Source organism: Gadus macrocephalus, chromosome 7, assembly GCF_031168955.1.
Source record: "Gadus macrocephalus chromosome 7, ASM3116895v1".
NCBI lineage: Eukaryota > Metazoa > Chordata > Actinopteri > Gadiformes > Gadidae > Gadus > Gadus macrocephalus.
The window spans coordinates 6,465,447-6,487,724 of record NC_082388.1 but is presented as its reverse complement, the minus strand read 5'-3'; the positions used below and the strand labels follow the sequence as shown (position 1 = coordinate 6,487,724).

Here is a 22,278-nt window from a genome sequence, read left to right as displayed (position 1 = left end):
ACACAGCTTTTGGCCGTGATAATATATATTATATGATATAGATATGTGTAGGCTATATGATAATATTTAGATATAGAGCTCCAGGACTCCCGTGTGTTCTAGAATATTTACAGAACACGGCAAAAGGCTGTGTGCGGCTCGCCATTGCGATACATCCACTGTAAACAGAGCGCATGGTGGCTGCAAGCTGCTCAGGGCCACACCCCCACCCTCCTCCTTGACACGCCCACCGAAACAGCGCATTTGGGGGAAGCTCAATGTGCGACTGGCTCGGAGTGGCTGTAACTCTGCACCACGGCTGAATTTAGGGAACGTCTTTGAATACTGTGTTAGTTGCCCACTAATACCTATATTAAAGAATACATAAAATAGCATGTCATGGGACCTTTAAGGAAAATAAACACAAAATGGCAGACTAGAAGCTGCTTTGGATACTAAAAAGTAGTCGTCTGTATAGCTTTAATTTTGGGTGTGATAAATATGTGTTTTTAACTGGTAATAAAGCATGGGTATTAGAGTGGCGAAGTCACGCCCCTTCCATGGGGCTTTGAGATCGAAAAATATGTATGGGTTTCAATATCGAGAAAGAAATTATCTTCTGGTCCCAGTCTTTATATGCCCCGGATTACACATATGTTGATTACATATGTTGATTACACATATGTTGATCAGTTAAAGGCTGTAGAGAAAACACAATGAGTAAAACTCCATGTCTGGGTTTTTTCAACCCGTTTCATCCAAATTGTACCAACGGGTACTCGAACCCGGTCATGACAAGACCGACAATCTCCCCATCGGCATAACTAAAACTCTCCACATGCCCCAACTTATAATGGTTTTCACCACTCTTGATGCAACATTATCAAACTTCTTCACGAAAATGTTTTGTTTTCTTTGCATGAAAAATTATCAGTTAAATCCACAAACAACATATGTTTAGTCCGGGGCATATAAAGACTGGGACCAGAAAATAATTACTTTCCCTCCATTGACACCCATTAATATTTTTCGATCTCATCGGTCCCAGGTGCTCTAGCTGAAGGGGCGTGACTTAGCTCAGATAAGATATTCAAATTCTTTTTTTGTCCCGTTCATGATTAAACAACTTAGTTAGTGTTTATTGTTTGATGCTATATCCAAATAATATCTTCAACATTTATTGTGAACTAACGTTTTCAGTGTGTTTCATGAAAATGAAGGGTAACACTTCCTTTTTATCGGTTGTCATGAAAAAATATAAGGGGTTACACTGTTGTCTTTCGTAACCCTATCCCTAACCTTAAACACGACTGATAAAAAACAAGGGCTGTATTTTTTCTATCAGCCGTCATCAAATTAAAACGCAAGGGGAACACTGTCTTTTTCAACAGTCTTTATTGTGGTTTTTTTATTAAATAAAACATATGGCGTAAAAGTGTCATTTTTAATCGGTCATCATGAAAATAAATTTAGGGTAACACCGTTATTTTTATCGGTCATCTTGAAAAAAACGACCGATATATAACTCGTTTTTTTTATCAAATAAAGCATAAGCGGTAACGATGTAGTTTTATTTTTTATCACTGCCCTTATGTTTGTTTCATGACGATTTTTTATCAAGGACTGTTGTTTATTATGCCGTTATGAAATAAAACTTAAGGGATAACACTGTCTTTTTTTATCAGTCGTCATCAAATAAAACATAAAGGATAACACTGTTGTTTTTTATCAAATAAAACAAAAGGGGTAACACTGTTGTTTTTTATCGGTCGTCATGAAGAAAAACACGACAACTGTTGCTTTTTATCGTTCGTGAAAAAAAACGTATGGGGTAACACACAGTTTTTTTATCGGTCATTTTTATCAAATAAACCATAACGGGTTACACTGTCGTTTTTTCGTCATGAAAAAAAACTATAAGGGGTAAAACTGTCGTCTTTCGTAACCCTATCCCTAACCCTCAACAAGACAGATAAAAAGCAATGGTTAACAGTTTTTTTTTATCGGTTGTCGTCAAATAAAACATAAGGGGTCCCCCTGTCGTTTTTTTATTGGTCGTCATCTAATGAAACATGAGGGGTAACACTGTCGTTTTTTTACGGTCGTTATGAAAAAAACATTGGGGGAAACACTGTCGTTTTTTATCAGTCATGTAGAAACTCATAAGGGGTGAACCCCTTATGATTTTCTACATGACGACTGATAAAAAAGTCCTGCCAACAATACTCTCCTGGGAAGGGGTGGTTAATACATGTTTTCTTTCAAAGACCTTTGACCCTTGACCTTTGACCCATAAGGTGCCTTGGTCGGTGAGCTGTTTCTTATCTGTTCTGGGGAGATGTGTCCTATTTCTTCCAGGGAGGATTGTGTGAACGTCCGATGTCCCACAAACCTCTGTGGAAGAAACCACTATGGAGAAAATGTATGGGATATTTACTTCGGGAACCACACTGTTGCGCTCTATAGACATGATATCATCACGTTTATAACTTTTATTACGGTTCAATGGAAACAAAACATAAGCAGGAATGAGACGCTGAGACACAGATAGAATGATAAGTTAGTCATGACACTACAGTGTATTATATATTCTTTCTTGATTTTTGTATTTGTTACTTACTTACTTACTCAAGCCAGAAAATGAGAAAGTTATTTATTGATTTTTTAGAATTGATTTCCGTTCCGCGGACTTGATGCCCTATATCATGTGTTTAAAACGGTGATATTATGCCACCAGGTGTGAGTGTGATTAGCCGTTACAAGCCGTTTTGAAACTCTGCCTCTTCCTCTGTTTTAGTGACATCACAAGTCCACCTTGAGATATGCTGAATAAATCAGTCCACCAGCCTTCCAAGTGGACCGTAGCAAACGTTGCTCATCTATCCAGCGTACATCTAGGTGGACAGGCCCAACTGTGACGTCACTAAAACACAGGAAAAGGCAGATTTTCCCACGGCTTGTAACAGCTTATGATACTCACACCAGGTGGTGTGATAGGGGCCATTTAATTGCAGGGACAATATTACACCGGTAACATCCAAACACATCTCTTGTCTGTACAGATCAAATGTTTTACTTCTCAGGGTTGCAATAGCTTAAAATGACCCATAGGCAATGGCAACTTAGCCAGTTTAGCTGTTCATATAGTATGTTTTGAAACGGCGCATCAGATTATGATTTTGTTAAAATTATATTTTTATCAAAATCTAAAATGTTATCAAAAATGAAATTTGGTATATTATTTTATATTTGCTAATTATTATACACATTATAATTGTATTAATTTATGTTTGGTGTAAAATATATTTTCAAGGGAAAGATTGAATTCTTAAAATAGCTAAATTGCTTTTTTCGACAATACCTGTTAACATTTGTCACACTTGACGCACACAAACCAGTTGAACTTTGATCCCCTCTAGTGGCCGAGTCTGGGATTTCTTTAAGAACGGTGAAAGAGGGTAAATCCATGTTGCCAAGTCGCCCCCTGCTGTGGGGTGTCTTCAAAGGCTGTTGTGCTTGAAGAGCTTCTTCCAAGCGGGCATGATGTGTTCGTAGATCGTCTCTATCTGTCAACAAGAGCACAAGACAGCATTTTGAGTCGATAAGCATTTACATTTATTTTTCAAATTTAGGGCGTTTACAAACGTACAATAAGTGTGTCAGTAAGCCGCAGGACGTACAAACACACAATAAGTGCGTACATTAAGTGCCAGGACATACAACCAGACAATAAGTGTGTAAATTAAGTGCCAGGACGTACAAACACACAATATGTGTGTACATTAAGTGCCAGGACGTGCAAACATACAAATAGTGAGTACATTAAATGCCAGGACGTACAAACATACAATAAGTGCGTAAATTAAGTGCAAGGACCAACAAACACACAATAAGTGCGTAAATTAAGTAAGGGATAATGTATAGAACACCGGCCATTATTGGGAAAATGAGGCCAGACTGAAGGGGCTTACTTTCGATAATGACCGGCATCCCATACATTATCCCGCTTATTACACGGCTACCTGCCACAACAAAAATAATAATTTCACATGGTGTGTCTTTTTACACTTTATCTGTTACCATTCGTAGTGTTGATCAGCAGAGAGATTGCCGCTTAGCAACCAAATACGCTGGGGTTGATAAGTAGTGACTACTTGCGGAGGGATACGAAAAGCCGGAATCAGAGGAAAAAATTCACTTTCCATGACAGCGGTCAATATATCCTTAGCAACGGTCAGTTATTAAAAAATAATTGACCGCCGGAAGTCGGAAAGGTCCATTCAGGTGACTGGAGCATTCTACAGCATTAAAAAGAGCTGTGTGATAAAGGCCAATATATTCCCAACTCTTCATAAGTGGATGCCTAGGTCTATCTTCCTCTTCCGATATATTACAGAGGCCTCATACACACTGCTCCCCAAAACTGGATCAAAACACAAACACAAATTGCATTTCTGGAACTTAGCACTTTATACTTTAGACTTTTATAATTTATAATGTTTGTTTGGCCTGTTTGTTGTTGTTTGTTCTGTTTGTCTTGTCTTGTCCTTACCTTACCATTTACCTTAGCATTTATATTTGTTGGCATTTGTACTTCGTATTTTTATTGTGTTTTTCCACTACTGCTGGGCTGTTGCAAGAAACTAATTTCTCTTAAGGGAGATTAATAAAGTGGTAGCCTATCTAAAAATTATATGTGGGATTAATAAAGTTGTATTTAAATACTATGGGGGATTTATAAAGTTGTATCTAAAAATACTATGGGGGATTAATAAAGTTGTGTCTAAGAATATGGGGGATTAATAAAGTTGTATTTTAAAATTAGGGCTGGGCAAGTTAACGCGTTATTATCACGTTATAATAACTAATTAATTAGTGACCACAGACAATTATTTATCTCGCATTAACGCAGGTTTTATTATTTATTTTCTCAATGTGAAAGTCTGATGCACACTGGCTTTTTTTTTGTAAAAGTCCATCGTGGGTGAGCCTAGTACGTGGCTTACTGCTGCGGCGATCACTTTGATCGTTTTGAATTTATTATTGGATTTTGCGTGTAACAATGCGATTAATTAATTAATAGGAAATCATGCGATTAAAACTTTTAAATACTATGGGTGATTAATAAAGTTGTAGGCCTATCTAAAAATACAAAAAATAGACAAAGAAAAGGGTCAAAGGGCGTTACCTGCTGTGACCTTTTGACCCCGTAGCGTAGCTGGGTGGCCTGGTGCTCGCTGTTGTTGAAGAGGATGTCGAAGGTCACATCTTTACCGAGTGCGTCGTCGATTAGCTCCTTCACCACCGTGTGGAAGTCTCTTGCCGGGAAGGCGCCATCCAACATGTTGTTGACCTTTGACCACACAAAGAGACAGAGGTCGTTGATGACCTGACCTCTTAGCCTTAAAGTTTTAGCCAGTAGCTTGTGGACTGAATGCTAAGCTATTTTAGGCTAGCTTAGTGTGTATTTGGAGGCTCCACTGTGAGTACCTTGTGGACTGAATGCTAAGCTATGCTAAGCTAGCTTGGTGTGTATGTACCTTGTATCGTTTCCCTATCAACTCCAGGGGGTCCAGCCTCACTGCCGACCGCATCGCCCTCCCGTACAGGACGTGTTTGGAGTCTGAGTCTGACACACACACACACACACACACACACACACACAAAGAGACACACGCACAGATGCAACAACACACACACACACATGCACTTATACAACACATATAGAGACACACACACTATAAACCACTGTATATAAACAGATGTAAAGGATTCATGAGGGTGTAGTCGACCCCCTCCGGGCGGTAAACTCAGGGTACCCACCTCGGCAGGTCAGGTGGGCCACGTAGGGGATCCCATCCCTCTCGCCGTAGAACACGGCAAAATGGGAGAAATATTTGTTCCTGGGGAACTCCACAATGTCCCCGGGGAAGAGTTGCTCTCTCGAGCCTTTCTGCAATGCCACAAAGTGATGATTACTTTTCATACATTCAGGGGATTTTGCTTTTATCCAAAGCGACACACATTGACACACCGACGGCCGAGTCGACCACGCAGGACGGCAGCCAGCTCGTCAGGGAGCAGTCAGGGTGAGGGTGCCTCGCTCATGGACACCTCAACACTTGGCTAGGAGGAGCCGGGGATCCAACTAGCAACCTTCCAGTTACCAGTCATCCCTCCTTTACCGCCTGAACCGTCCCTGATTCATATGGATACGTTAATTTTTTTCGAATTTGCTGTTAACGGGTGCTTTTATGTTATTTCGTCATTAGCTCTCTTAAGATAACATCATGCTGAAGCAAGCAATGGGAATATTTAAGCTATAACATGTTAACCGAGATCATCTGAAGACCCATCGCAAATTCGAATCATGACGATCATAATGATTAATAGATCATTATTGGTTGATCATCATCATCCACTTTTGTCATCGATATATAATCATCATGATTAACTCATAATTGGTTGAAGATCATTATCCACTTCAATTATCGATTAATTTCATCATCATGATTCAATTATAATTATTGGTGGATCATCAGCATCCACTTTAATTATCGATAAATTATCATTTAATCAACAAGATTATCATGATGATTAAATGATATTGATTGGTTGATGATCATTATCCGCTTTAACTATCGATAAATTCATTATTCATCCATTCATCAATTATAATTTCATCATGACGATCATCATGATTAACTGATAATTATTGGTTGATCATCATCATACAGTTTAATAATCAATAAATTATCTTTTAATCATCATGATCATCTTTATCTGTTAATCATCATTAGTTGATTAACTGAATTATGGGTTCAACACGTTTTAAGTGTTTTTGGACTCACCTGACCCATGGGTAAAACCGTCTTAAATCCTCTGTTTTGGTGAATCGATAGTTCAAACACGACCCAGAGAAAGCCAGATCTCTCTCTTTTACACGCTCTGCTTTACATATTAGGGGGTTAGGGTTAGGGTTGAGGGATTTCATTGTTCCAGTGGCTGACTTCATCTGTTTAAGTTCTCACACATAGACATGCAGACACACGCACATACACATACACATATGCAGAAACAAACAAATATATGGACACACACATATGCAGAAAGAAATCACATATGCAGACACACACACACAAACCTTTGCAGGAACACACAAACACGTGCAGACAACCACACATGCAGACACACACACAAACACCTATGCAGACGCACAAAGAAACAAACACAATTTTATCTTTGAAAAGTCCAGCATCAAGCGCTAGGATTCAAAAGGCTGCCTGTCCGTCAAACTCGCACGCTGACTCCTAACCCTAGTGTGTGCGTGTGTACACATGCGAGCTAACACAATTGTGTGCGTCTGCGTAAACACACACCAGCTAACACAACTGTGTGCGTCTGTGTGAAGACATGGGGGGTAAACCCTAGTTTGTATGTCTGTGGTAAGGCACAATAACAGTTTTCTGTGGTTTATCTCAGCTGCAGGTGTTTCCAAAAGAGGAACTAATCAGAGGGCACACACACAATGTTACCACACACACATGCACACACACACTTACAGGCAGACACACCCACCGATGCAGGCAAACACACACACACACAGGCAGGCAGGTACACATACACTCACACAGGAAAAAACACACACACACACACACACACTGGCTGGCAGAAACACACACACGCAAAGTAAATTCAATCAAATGTTTATTTAAAACTACAAAGGCACTGAGAGGTCACAAAATATGAGTCACATTTTACCAGAATCCTTAGAATGACGAAGACCCCAGCACTCCAGCTTGCTCATAAACAGAATTAAATTAAAACAAACAATTAAGGGAGATCAACCGTATTTTTCGCCTTGGTGAAAATTCTGGGCAGGCACCGGTTCAAATCCCAATCACCAGGCCAACATTAATCTAGAACAGTCTGGACGTACGTTGGCGGAAACTAGCCTTCCTGCGACCAAAACCAAAACCTACCTCATTTCGGACATCAGTTGAAGTTGTTTTGAGCAATTTTATGCTTCATAAAGACCTTACCTTAAAGATGACATGTTATACTACCAGGTGTGTGTGTGTGATTAGCCGTTACAAGCCATCTTGAAAATCTGCCTCTTCTGACATCACAAGTGGGCGTGTCCACCTAGATGTGTACTGGATATATCAGTCCACCAGCCTACCCAGAGGAACGAAGCAAACGTCGCTGATCTATCTGTCGTACATCTAGGTGGACACGCCCACTTTTGATGTAAGAAGAGGCTTGTAACACTCACACCTGATGGTGTAGTATTGTCACCTTTAGGCTTTTTGAAGACCTTACTTTAAAAAGGCAGTGTTTTATAATGCGAGTTAGCTTCGATTCGTATGTCTTATGAACACATCCTGTCAGTTAGAGGGTCTGGGAAGGGGGTAGCAGAACTGACAGAGTCCCGAGTAAGAGAGAGAGAGACTTCAAGCCGAATTCATAGAAAACGTGGACAAAGATCCCAAAACGTGTTTTAAAATCAAACCCGTCTCTTTAGGATTCCTGCGTGAAGACGCCAGTTTTCCATCGTATGGTACATAAGGCACAGAGTCTTTCCGATTCGGCTGGGTTTAAAGCAAGTTTTGAGATTTCAGAATTCAGAGATTTCAAGTTGGGAATTTCTTTCACCCTTGCCATCTACATCGATTGACTACCATCTCCTAAAAGTCGAACAAACTTTACCCTCCGAAGACGATACAGCAGAAGAATATGGTCGACTACGTAAATAGTAATAAAAATAACTGTGCAATTCGTCTAAACACATTCACCACATTACCCCCCCCGACACATTTGACTGAATTTCCGACACTTCATAAAGACTGCAGGTCAAAAGGTCAACCAAGTGCATCTACCAGTCCATTGCGCTTCAAAGGAAACAAAAAACAAAAAGTTAAATCATAACACCCAAATAATTAAAGCAAATAATTATACCACAGTCTCTCGAAATCATTCCCCCGCCACCCCCCCCCCATCTATTTATAAAACACACCTTACAAAATATAGATCATCTGTTGAAAAAATAGACACGGCATCGATTCAGAGTAACTTCATTCGGACGTTTAGCTTAAAACCGAAATGAAACTAAAAAACAGCAGTCTGTAAAAACAGCGGAGTGGCCACACACACACACACACACACACACACACACACACACACACACACACACACACACACACACACACACACACACACACACACACACACACACACACACACACACACACACACACACACACACACACGATGGTTAAGCCACCATGACCAAAAAATAATAATAATCGAAATAAAATATGAACATTTTGTTTCTTGAAACACACACATAAGCACACACACGCTTAGTATATGGCCGTCAAAGGCACCTGAGTTTAACCCCCTTGCCCATGGGCTAGGACGTGACCAGTGTATAGCCCACACACACACACATGCTACATTAGGTTGTCGTGAATCCTGACTGGCGGGGGAATAAATCGATTGTTCGGAGGGGCTGGTAGCGGCGGGAAAGCGTAACGACCAACAGCCCATTCAGTGATTCAGTTGAGGAGAACAAGGTAACCTAGGAAACAAGGCATCAACACAGCCGCAGACAACAAAAAAACGCAAACGATTTCAAACCAAGGCCCTCCCCAAAAACTCAAACGATTTCTACCAAGCCCTAGGAAGGAGGAGCCCCCCCCCCCCCCCCCCCCCCCAAAAAAAGCAGACGATTTCCACAAAGCCCCTGCCCCAAAAAAAAACGTTTGAACCAAGCCCCCCCTCCCAAAAAAACGCACACCACAACAACCCCATAAACTGCCTCACATCAAACCGCTCTACACCTCCCCCTGCACCTCACCGGGGCCCTCCCCCTCTAGCCCCGCCCCCTCCCCCACTAGCCCCGCCCCCAAGGCCACCGCCCTCTTATCCCAGCTCTCTGTGTCGACGCCGTGCTTGCGCTGGTGCCTCTTGTAGTTGTCCCAGTGGCCCGTGGTGTAGCCGCACTGTGCGCATGCGTACGGCTTCTCCCCCGAGTGCCGCAGCATGTGGCGCTTCAGGTTCATGCTCTGGTTGCAGGCGTAGCCGCAGACGCCGCAGCCGAACGGCTTGGCGCCCGAGTGGATGCGCTCGTGGCGGCGGAGGTTGGCGAGGTTGCCGCAAGCGTAGCTGCAGGCGGGGCAGCGGTACGGCTTCTCGCCGGAGTGGACGCGGGCGTGGCGCTTGAGGTTGTCCAGGTGGGCAGAGCTGTAGGCGCAGTGGGCGCAGGCGTGGGGCTTGGCGCCCGAGTGCGTGTGGGCGTGGCGCGCCAGGTGGTTGGGGTAGCGCGACAGGAAGGGGCAGTGCGGGCAGCGGTGGAGCTTGCCGGAAGGGCGGCGGCCACTGCCGCGGCGTGAGCTGGCGCCGGAGCTAATGTTGGAGCTAAGGGCGCCGCCGCCGGGGGATGGGGGCCGCTGGGGGCTACAGGGTGGGGGGCCCCCGGGGGAGTCGCCGCCTAGGAGCTCCAGGGCACAGCTGCGGCACACCTAGAGGGGGGGGGGGGGGGCTTTAGTTCTGAGTTTAGTCAGAATACTGAGATTAAAGTTAGCTAGTAGCTGTAGCAGTAGCCATAGTAGCATCATTAGCAGTAGTAAGTAGCAGTAGCATTAGGAGCAATAGTAGCAGCAGCACAAATAGCACTAGCATCAGCACTAGATCTGACACTAGCGCTAGCACTAGCACTTGGTTCTAGCACTAGATCTAACACTAGCAATAGATCTAGCATTATCAATAGCACTAGATCTAGCACTATATCTAACAATAGCAATAGATCCAGCTCTACCATTAGCCCCACACAGAGTAGCGCTACCATTAGCACTACAAACAGTAGCTCTAACATTAGCACTAGACATTAGCTCTATCATTAGCCCTTCAGACAGTAGCTCTACCATTAGCACTAGACAGTAGCTCTACCATTAGCACTACAGACAGCAGTTCTACCATTAGCCCTTCAGACAGTAGCTCTAGCATTAGCACTACAGACAGTAGCTCCACCATTAGCACTACAGACAGTAGCTCTACCATTAGCGAGACAGACAGTAGCTCTAGCATTAGCACTACAGACAGTAGTTCCACCATTAGCACTACAGACAGTAGCTCTAGCATTAGCACTACAGACAGTCGCTCTACCAATAGCACTACAGACAGTAGCTCTAGCATTATCACTACAGACAGTAGCTCTAGCATTATCACTACAGACAGTAGCTCTAGCATTAGCACTACAGACAGTAGTTCCACCATTAGCACTACAGACAGTAGCTCTAGCCTTAGCACTACAGACAGTAGCTCTAGCCTTAGCACTACAGACAATAGCTCTACCAATAGCACTATATCTAGCACTAGCACAGATAACAATAGATGTAGCCCTAGACAGTAGAGGCGTTCGTCACCTGTCCGCCGTCGCCCTCGCCCTCAGCCTCCCCCTTGCCCCCCTCCAGCGGGTGGGCCTCGTCCAGGGACAGGCCGCACACGCGGCAGCACAGGGGGAACAGGAGCTCCGGGAGCGGGGCCGACGGGGAGCCAAGCACCCCCAGGCTCTGGAGGTACCCCGACGAGGCCTGGGTCACCCGCAGGGTGAGGTCAGACACCACAGCGTCTGAAAAAAGAGAGTGAGTGAGTGAGTGAGTGAGTGAGTGAGTGAGTGAGTGAGTGAGTGAGTGAGTGAGTGAGTGAGTGAGTGAGTGAGTGAGTGAGTGAGTGAGTGAATGAGATTTAATTTCAAGTCTCCCTCATTCACTTTATTCGTTAAAATTTGGGGCGATAATTCTTGTCTAACTCTTCAGGCATAGAGCCCAAAAAATACTTTCGTGGCTATAAAGCCCAAAACCTGAAAAAAAAAAAGATATTTGGCATTTTGGTGTATTGATTCTCGAATCGCACAAAGAAAGGGCGACGATATTTTGTCTGACACCTAAGGCACACACACACTGGGTGACCTGGGCGAACCGTTGAGGCTGGTGGGAATCTACAACACCAGAGTATCACTTCCCCATAGGGGAGGTTTGTTCAGTTATGGGACGGCCCTGTCACTTCCCCTTTCTGCTTTGGGGCCGATCACCCAAAATATGAAATAGGGTGGAAGGGACGTATAACACGTCATTTGGAGTGTACAACACTGATTGGTTGGACGTCCGAAATAGTTAGCTTCTATGATCGCCACAAGCAGGGCTAACACAACAGCTGTGATCCGCTCTAGATCAAGCTGGAGCGTGTGAAGTGACAACGCGTGATCGCGTGCAACAACAGCCGAGGAGAGGTTTAGGGAGTATTTAAGGTTCAAATACAGCCACAAACAGGTAGCCCTCATGCGCATGCGCCTAATTGACGACTACTGTTGTTATCACGTGACACGCTGCATGTATCGATCATATTTCTTTCTCCCCTCCGATATCCGATCCAGCGTATTGGGCCATTCTCAGACCGATACCGATGCCGTGGATCGGTTCGGGACATCCCTAATGTATAACGTTGAATAAGCGTTTAATCGTTCATTAGCATGTTCGCATACAACTTTAAATTAGCATTTTACTTTAAATTAGTCTTTAACGTTAAATCAACATGGTGTGTTACATCAGCATTGAAGTTAAATTTGCATTTAACTTCACATTTGCATAAATAGTCTAATTAGAATTCGAGGTGAATCAACACCCTCTCAACCCACCGCCTCTCCCGTTACCTTCATCCTCGCCGACTCCGCCCTTTTTCCGGCGCGCCTTCTTCTTCTCCTTCTCCCGGCGCTGCGGCCGCTCCTGCGCCGCGTGCATGCGCTGGTGCCTCCGCAGGTTGCCCAGGGAGCTGCAGGCGTAGCTGCACTGCGGGCAGCGGTACGGCTTCTCGCCGGTGTGCGTGCGCGCGTGGCGCTCGAGGTTGACGCGCTGCGCCGACGCGTACGGACACACGCCGCAGCGGTACGGCTTCTGGCCGTCGTGCGTGCGCATGTGCCGCTTGAGGTGGTTGGAGTAACGCGAGACGAAGGCGCACAGGGTGCACGCGTAGGCCTTCGGCGAGGAGTCCGAGGCGGAGTCGGGGGCCGCCGTTTTGCCGCCGTTCCGCCGCCTCTTGCGGAAGCCGTGGTCGCCGTTGCCGTGGTCAACGGTGACGGCGATGGCTCCTAGGTGGCTGGCTCCGCCCCCACCGCCGCCAAAGACGTCCTGCCGCGGGTCCGATGTCAGCCCCTCCTCGCAGGTGAGGCAGTATAGCCCCGCCCCCAGGTCAAGCCCCTGCCCTGTAATAGGTCGAAACAAAAAGGAGAGGACGGGGACGGCCGTTAGCAGTATGTTAGCATGAACAGACGTTAGCAGTTTTATGGTTTGTATTTATCCTTTGGTCAATTGCAATGTCAATAAGTAAGAAGATAAGGAACTCTTTTTCTTTTAATCTAACAAATTTGTATTATGAAATACTAGCAGTATAGCACAATTTCAATTTGAATAACAGACAGTTAAATCGTACCCAAGTCAAGCCCCGCCCCCAAGGGGGAGTCGCCCAGCAGTTGGCCACACCCCTTGCAGTAGAGGAAGGAGGGGAAGGTGGAGTCTGTGGTCCCTGAAGGGTCCTCCTCCACGCTGAGAGAGAACACACTCAGTCCTGAGCGCACACACACACACACACACACACACACACACGATTAGTAATGGCGAGATGAGTCAGGTAGGAGTTAAGAGTAAACAGGACGAACAAATTAAGAGTACTGAAATCTGCAGAGTACTGAAACATAACTCGAAAAAAACAATAAAACATTGCTTCTCTTTCGCTCAATTTAAACAAGGCAAGGCAACTTCATTTATGCACCACTTTTCATACACGAGGCATAGTGGGGGGGGGGGGGGGGGCTTCTTGTATTTAACTTTTTTGGTAAAACAAAAGCAATAGAATAATGTAACAATATAAATATAACAATAAAAATAATAATAATCCTTAAAGGGGTAGTTCGTAATTTTGGACACAGGGCCTGATTCCCAACTTAGCCTTGGTGTTCTATATCATTGGAGACAGTTGAACACATTTCATTCAGTCCTTCTAGTTGCAGTTTGCTCGTGCTAGGCTAGCGCAAGGCAACGGGCAATACTAGCCTGCTAATAAAACTCTTACCCACTCTGCAGTACACCCGAGGCAAATCAACTATAACGCCAGACGGTCGATGTAAATGTCTGTGTTGATAGAATAATGTTAGAAATAAAACCAACCTTGCATTGCATTGCATTTTGAGGGACTTGCCTGTGTCTCAGCAGCAGCGATATATTCCTGGTAGTAGTCCCTCAAAATGCGATGATTCATGCGATGCAAGGTTATTTTATTTCCAACATTATTCTATCAACACAGACATTTACATCTATAGTCTGGCGTAGGGCTGTTTGATATGGGAAAAAAAATTATATCGCAATACATTTTCTCCATTTCACGATACACATCTCGATATTTTGAAATCTCCTTTAAAGGACCCTTTGAAATCGCACTTTTACCCTTTACTGTTTTCACTACAATCTCTGCAGACTATATACCATTCTTGGTTAACTTCCCAGGTGGTTTTCATCAAAACATTTTATATTTTCATGTTAGTGATGAATCACAATTGAGTAGAAATAAGACAATTATTTTATTCAAACAAAGCACTGCAAAAAAGGAGAACAATGAGAGAGAGAGAGAGAGAGAGAGAGAAAGAGAAAGAGAAAGAGAGAGAGAGACATTGATAGGCTTATAAGCATTAAGGCTGAATCATGGTCGCCGTTTTTCATGGTCGCCGCCGCATATTTTACACAAATAACTAATTTAGGCAGCATTTTCTTATGTAGGCCATTGCAATGAATTAAACCAAAATATTATAAACTCATTTTGAAACAATGTGTTCGATATTTTTGAGATTAATTTATTTAGGAATTGTAGGTGTGTGCTGCCCTCTACCTCCAGCGCCTTGCCAGGGTCGACAGATAGATAACTCCTCTCCCCAACAAACCACGCAGACACGTCCCAGTTAACTCTTTATGGTTCCTTGAAGTAGGGCAAAACAACTATGTTTTCTAAGGCTCACTTATAGCTAGAGAAGTAGCATAAGACGAGGGAGCACCTTGTATTCCGATTGTGTGTGTAACTGTTACGGAGCGTGCGGCTGGTAACCATGACGACATCAGATCAGACAAGACGTTACAAGCATTGGCGTGCTATGCTCCACGTCCTCCTCTCGATATCCAAAAAACTGCCAGATCACTGATCCCTTATTAGTTATTTTAGGAACCAGCAGTTTGTCCGCTTCCATGTTCCATTTGTCGATTGAATTGGCTTAGGATTCACGGTTTGCTACACTGAGACGGCCGGCGCTGCAAACCGTAAGAAACTGGCAAATTAGTTCCCTCCCTTCCGCACCTAGATGTTGCGTGGGATTGGTTGGTGAGTGTGTGACGCGAGTGTTTTTTTTACCCCTCACTCAAAGTCTCTTGAAAAAACCCAGATGACCGTAAAATACTCGATACTTCCGAATAGAGCTGTCAGTTAAACGCGTTATTAACGGCGTTAACGCAAACCAATTTTAACGGCGTTAAAAATTTTATCGCGCGATTAACGCAATTATTTTATTTAAAAAATATATATATTTTTTTTTTCTTTGGCTCAAAACAAAGAAGCAGTAGCCTGACTGCTATGTTCAAATGACATTTGTTCAAAGCAGTCGTTTAATTGCACTATAAGCTCTTTTTTGTATCGTCCTGTTTTGATCAGTATATGCCAATGTTGTTATCAATAAAAAATCATTTGCACAAGGCAAGCCGATGCACTTCACCATGTTGATAAGAGAATTAAAATGAGAAGAATTATGGGACAAAAGAATCAAGGGATATTTAGCATAGAAAAATAATGTGAGTTAACTATGACATTAATGCGATTAATCACGATTAAATATTTTAATCGCTTGACAGCTCTACTTACGAAATAATAATTGTATCAATCTCCCAGCTATTTCAGAGATATATCGAGTATATTCGATATAACGCACAGCCCTAGTCTGGCGTCATAATTGATTTACCTCGGGTGTACTGTGGAGTGGGTAAGACTGTTTTATTAGCAGGCTAGTATTGCCCGTTGCCGACCGCTAGCTTAGCACGAGCGAACTCTGTAAATAGAAGGACTGAATGAAATGTTAAGGATAACTTGTGAATCAGGCCTCATGTCCAAAATCCCGGACTACCCCTTTAAACCAATCAGACCAACGATCGCAACAATCCCTTCCCTGTCGTCATTGTGTTAAACCAGCCAATAGCACGCCAGGGGGATAAGCCAGCTTGATGATTGGCTCCAGTAAAAGCGGATCGGAAACAGAAAGAAATGTATTGCTCCTCTCCAGCCACTGCTGCAGGGCGAATTCAAATCGCCGGCAGAACGGCTAATACTGTAGCCTATCTCAACTATAACCGCATTTCATATAAATCCCATTGTTTCTTGCGTTACCAACGTTATCTATGCTGACTCCGGGCACGGGATGTTCAATATCATAACGTTGAGTTCACAAGGGCTAACATTAACTTTTCTGAGTTAACAATAATTTTGGGCAGGTGTTTTTGCGCATAATATATCATACTAAACTTTGGTAAAACGGTCACCGACCGTCTTCTCTGTGCCAAATATCCCGCTGCTTCGGGTTTTCCTTTAATAGGCGCGTTGAGAGGCGGAGCGGGGGCGAATCAGCTGTTTATAAGTGTAGCCTACCCGCGCACCGCTGGCATGAATGCGCGCTTGTCTCTGTGTGTGCGTGTTCATTTGCGTATGCGTGTGTGAACGAGAATGTCAGGGAGAAAGAGTACTATGAGGAGATGAATGAACGGAATGACATTTATATTTAAAAATCGCTAAAAAAGGAAAAAAGAAGCGGAATCTATTTGTGGTGCTCGGTGTTGATTCTGTGGCGCTGCGCCACGCATTGGTCTATGTATGGGAAACACTGACATGTATGTCTCCATGGACGTCTTTAGATGCTATATGTCTTATATCCATGTACTTGTACTCTTTACCTTAAATGAGTTGCCCAGGGATGGCAAAAGAATTTCAGCCCAAACTGACAAATTTTTTTGCATCGTATCATGTCTTAGGGCTGCACGATATGGGCAAAATATGATATCCCGATATTTTTTAGCTGAATGGCGATATACAATATGTATCTCGATATTTTCTATAGAGTGGGTTAGATGTTTTTTTTGCAAGTCAAAAGCCACATGTGAGATGTTGCAAGCACTTTTATTAAAACATAGGTCAGTATGACTGCAACATATGATTTTGTATCGTTATTTTCAACAGAATTGAATGAACATATTAAAAAAAAGGGACTTTTTTCACCTTCTTCACAAAATAATCACCTATGCAAAAAAATATAAAGCTGTAGGTTACACACATTAGCTACCATTAACAGCATTGGCTTCGTCGCATTGTCCTGCGTACTACGGTGAGCGTTTCAGTGCGCCGTAACTTTAATCCCCCGGCCCCTCCCTTCTCCGTTCCATTTGGGAACATGTTTGGTTTCAATTTGCTTGTTTCGTATATTTTAATTGATTAATTAAGACCGTCACCAGAGGGCGCCCCCAACACATTTGCAGAGCGCCGGCCCTGGTTTCGGGGCAGAAGAAACTGTCGCGGCCGGTGATGCAGCAGCACAGCCACGGAGTTTTACGCATTCCTCATACTGCACTTTGTGCCGCTGCTGTAAATGGTGGAACAGATTTGTCGTGCTTCCACTTTTAGTCGCAACGGTTTTGCTACACTCTCTACAGATGACCTGCAGCTGCTGCTCATCTGTTTTTTTTAAACCCGAACTATTTCCACATTATGGAGACGTTGTTTCTCCTCTTTGAAACAATTTCGTCTCCCGCCGCCGTCTCGTTTTCTTTACGGGTATCATCCATGCTTGTTGTGTTGTGAGGGGGCGGCGGGGGCGGGAATGAGGCGTCTTTGCACACGGCACGTTTGGAAAGACAGAGTGGGAGGGGGAGGGGTCGCGCTCAGTCTCCAAGGCAAGCGCTGTAGACGCTTGAGGGGGAAACTGACCATTTTAACGCATATCGATATCAACGATATTGTCAAATCTTGTATCCCCTTGGAAATTATATCGATATATCGTACATAGCCGATATATCCTGCAGCCCTATCATGTCTCTTTCTGCAATTAAAAAAAGCGCACCTTTGAGCCAATAACCCTTTTCTGTTCAGAGCCGAAAGAGTTTATTACATATTACGATGTACAATTTTACAACCAAGCTATCGCCACTGCTCAAATGAGCACCTGCATAAACCCTCCAATAACGATAAGGCGATTCTTCGCTCAAAGTCCAGCTCTGATAGCGATAACTAAAGGCCTGATTATGGTTCCACGTCGACGCAACTCAAGAACCACCCAGCCGCGGGTTTTAGTAAGCGGACCAAACACAGCCCTTGCTGCTGCTTCGCCTTGATGCAAGGTTACACTTGTTTGGCAAGCGCATGTCAGGCCCTTGCAGTGGACGCAAGGAGGGTCCGCAAGGAGGGTCCGCAAGGACGTGATGGGTCCATAAACTCAACGTGGAACCATAATAAGCCTTTGAGTCTCAACAGGCTTCTTAAAATCCAAACTGAAAGAGTCTAAAAGCTTTTAGAAATAAATAGGGTGTAGTCTTCTTAAACACTTAAAATCCAAGCTAAGCTTGGCTGTTTTCGAGTTGAGAAGAAACGTTGTAAATGATAGCTTTTAAGCCATAAAAGATCTGATTTTACGACAGCATCAAGTAAAATAGCTCAATAAATATCCAACAACACCGTTTTTGACTCAGTTTTAGAGTCGAGGAAAATAGTCGTATGAGACGGCGTTTTGAAACACAAAAACGTCAGATTTTACAACGTCACCGTGTCAAACGTTGCATTACGAAACCGAAACGTTTTTAAAATGAATAACGGTGCTTCAGATAGTTTAATTTTTTTTTACTTTATTTTATATATTATTTTATGTCTTGCCTACCTTTGCACTATTCAGAATTATTTTTGGCTACTTAGAATTGATTCATTGTTCATTTTACCCAGCTTTATCCTTTTCTAATTATTGCACCGTGGGTCGGAGACAAACGCAATTTAGATTCCTCTTTTTGTCTTATCACAGATTGGAATTGACACTAAGGCTCAATTTAGACGGAGACGATCTGGGCAGAAAACGCAAAGGTGGCGTTGCGTTCTCTCTTCTTTCTTATATCGTTTCCAGCGGCACCGAATGATAGGTAGGTTGTTTTAAAAAAAAAAAACGGGAGAATGCGCTCATCCTTGTACAGAATGAAGATGAGCGCATTCCCAAAATAATTTGGGTCGCACATAAATTGACAGGGTCGGTCGGAAACCGGAACCGAACAAAATAGTTTTTTAGGCCTAAGCTGACTTTGACTTTGATAACTCATCGGTGTCGTGATACAGCGACCATTTCGGCCTTCATTAATGCGTGCGTTTTGGCGTGCGTTTCCGATAAACTCACCGGTGTCCCGGTCCAGTGATCGTTTCGGCCTTCTTTAATGCGTGCGCTTCCGATAAACTCACCGGTGTCGCGGTCCAGGCCCATGATTTCGGCGTCTCCAAACTCCAGGGCGCCGCTCAGCAGGAAGTCGCTCTCCAGCACGAGGCATCCCGGCTCACACACCACCGCCCCGCCATCCTCCGACTCCACTAATAATAATGGTAACAATACATTTTAATAACACAAGCGCATTTCATGTCAACCAAGGAAAACTTTTCAGTAATGGTAGGTGGAAATAACATTAAAGATCAAAGAGGACACTAGAAGCAGAGACTAAACACTTATTTAGAGACATTAAACAGAAGAAAACTAAATAAATAAAACAGTGGTACAACATACATGGAACGAAATAAATGGAGGGGGGGGGGGGGTAGGAGGAAAAGGCTAGAGCGCATAGGTGAGTTTTGAGCAGTGATTTGAAAGTGGACAGTAAACTGGTTTGACGCAGTGCAAGTAGGAGGAAGTTCCAGAGGAGGAGTGGTAGGAGGAGAAGGTTTGGAAATTGTGGAGGCGGAGTAGCAAGATGAGAGTGAGGAGGAAGAGGAGGAGTGGAGCCAACAAGTAGAGGAAGCAGGCAGGGCTGAGATATGTTGACGGACGAGAGGGAAGAGAGAGGAGGGTGAACACGGCGAGAGAGGCTAGACCGACAGCCACGACAAAAGAGAGAGGTAGCTCAGGAGGTAGACCAGGTTGGCTGGTAACAGGAAGGTTGCTAGTTCGATCCCCAGCTTCTCCTAGCCGAGTGTTGAGGTGTCCCCGAGCAAGGCACCTCACCCTGAGTGCTCCCGACGAGCTGGCTGTCACCTTGCATGGTCGACTCCGCCGCCGGTGTGTGGATGTGTACATGAATGGGTGAATGTGTCTATGTGTGAATGGGTGAATGTGTGTGTGTGTATGGGTGTATGCAAGGGTGAATGTGCATACATGCGTCAATGTGTCTACGAATATGTGAATGTCTGAACCTTTGTATGAATGGGTGAACGTGTGTGTGAATTTGTGTATGATTGGGTGAATGTGTATATGAATGGGTGAATGTGTGTATGAATGGATCAACATGTGTGAACCGTTGTTTGCCCCCTTGGATAAAAGCGTCTGCTAAATGGCCTGAATGTAAATGTCAATGTAAATGTTTATTTACATTGATTAATATAAAAAAGGAAGGGATGATGACACAATGAGAGAGGAGGAGGAGACTGCAAAGGGGAGGGCCAGGTTGGGTAGGGAGCAGAAAAACCCCGTCCAGCAAAGAGGAAGCGATGACAGGAAGCAGAAGTGAGCAGCGAGAGGAAGTGGAAAGTCCAACAGGAAGTGGAGAGTCTCACTCCAGAAGAGACAAGCACGTTAATACTCAAGGTCCGAGAGAAAAACATAAAACACGTTGAATAAGCTTCGACATTAAGCAATTTATTACGATTTAATTCTACCTTTACTCACTGAAAAAAAATCCTTGTATTTTAAAGAGAAGCAATGTTTTTTTTTCCTCAATGAAGAAAGGAATCTCTCTCTCTCGCTCTCTCTCTAATGTGGTAAATGATTATTGTAGCTGGAAATGGCTGATTCATAATGGAATTTCTACATAGTACAGAGGCCCATTTCAAGCCACCATCACTCCTGTGTCTAATGCTTCATTGTTTAATCGTGATAAAAGGCTAATTGATGATTAGAATCCCAGTTTTTCATGGAAAACTTTAAATTGTCTTGGTGACCCCCAACTATATTACTGCAGTGTAGATCTTCAGTCTCACTGGACTCAACTATTTTTTTGGGAGTTGTGCTTTCCAAAGTTTAGATCGTCAGCGAGCACCGAAAGAGCAAACTGAAAAGTTTAGGATTGACCCATGGAACCAAAATATGCACTTAAGAAGGGGGATAACACAAATGAGGCAGTGCGCAAATCAGAAGCACTGGTCCACTTTCATCCAATCACCTGCAATTCAGTTTACTCACATTTCACCGGCTGGGGGTTGGATTGCTTTCGCCGCGGCATCTTTGCGTCACTTTCTGTAGTCCTCAGATGTCCTGTGATCGATGAACGGCTGAACTAGACGCATGTCACCACCATCATCATCATCATCCTCCTCCTCCTCCTCCTCTTCCTCCTAGGTGCAGCATCAGCACCACCAGGCAGAGGGCATCCCTAGTCCCTTTAAAAAGGAGGAGACGACAACATGCTCAGCAACGGGAAGAAAACAAAAGACTCCGACTCGTGTCTCGACGCAATACCTCAAAAAAAAGAGGGAAAAAGTAGAGTTAAAAGTTGTAGTGTTGTTGTCTGCAGTGGCTTAAGACATGGAGCCATCTTAGCTAGCCTACGTTAGCTCGTAATGCTAGACACTCGGGATAAAGCGAGCGTTTCCACAGCTTGTTGGGTGTTTTATCCCCGCCGGGGTAGGAGGGTGGGAACACGGGTGTACCTGTGTTTCTGCCCCTTGGTTACGGAGAGGAATCGGTGGTTAGTGTCGCCGAAATCGAGACTGGGAGTCTTTGTTGCCAAGAGCAGCGCACACACACAACACACACACACCGCTCGACAGCCGGAGTCCGAAGGTACTTCCGGGAGGCTGACGTCAATGGAGTTGTTGTGGGAGTTGTAGTCCTGTGTTGTAGTCTCGGGAGTGGAAAACGGGTTTGATAGGGGTTGTAGGAGTTGTAGTCCCGTGTAGTGGACCCGGGAGGAGAGGGCAGATTGTGTGTGTTGTAGTATTGTATGTATAATTCATGATACAATACTTTATCTTTAATAAAAATGTAAATAT

At 43.9% G+C, this 22,278-nt stretch overlaps 2 protein-coding genes across 3 annotated transcripts; both read right to left on the bottom strand.

The window, feature by feature from the left end:
- Positions 1-2,456: 2,456 nt before the first annotated feature.
- plaat1l (phospholipase A and acyltransferase 1-like) lies at positions 2,457-7,005 on the bottom strand. Its single transcript, XM_060055611.1, has 5 exons — positions 6,831-7,005; positions 5,803-5,932; positions 5,520-5,608; positions 5,168-5,332; positions 2,457-3,545 (listed from the first exon to the last, which is right to left on the bottom strand). The coding sequence occupies exons 1-5, from the start codon at positions 6,837-6,839 to the stop codon at positions 3,480-3,482; spliced, it is 459 nt and encodes a 152-aa protein (XP_059911594.1). The 5' UTR covers positions 6,840-7,005; the 3' UTR covers positions 2,457-3,479.
- Positions 7,006-7,669: 664 nt separating this feature from the next.
- On the bottom strand, positions 7,670-22,088 carry LOC132460663 (zinc finger protein 513-like). 2 transcript variants are annotated; one of them, XR_009526400.1, is made up of 8 exons: positions 21,937-22,088; positions 21,470-21,666; positions 19,546-19,671; positions 13,468-13,602; positions 12,692-13,240; positions 11,406-11,611; positions 8,223-10,502; positions 7,670-8,124 (listed from the first exon to the last, which is right to left on the bottom strand). XR_009526400.1 is itself a non-coding variant. In XM_060055490.1 (7 exons), exons 2-7 carry the CDS (start codon positions 21,507-21,509, stop codon positions 9,816-9,818), a joined length of 1,743 nt encoding a protein of 580 aa, XP_059911473.1. In that variant the 5' UTR covers positions 21,510-21,666; positions 21,937-22,088; the 3' UTR covers positions 7,670-9,815. The 2 variants fall into 2 exon arrangements, 1 of the variants encoding a protein (XP_059911473.1); XM_060055490.1 differs by having other exon boundaries at positions 7,670-10,502.
- Positions 22,089-22,278: the final 190 nt, after the last annotated feature.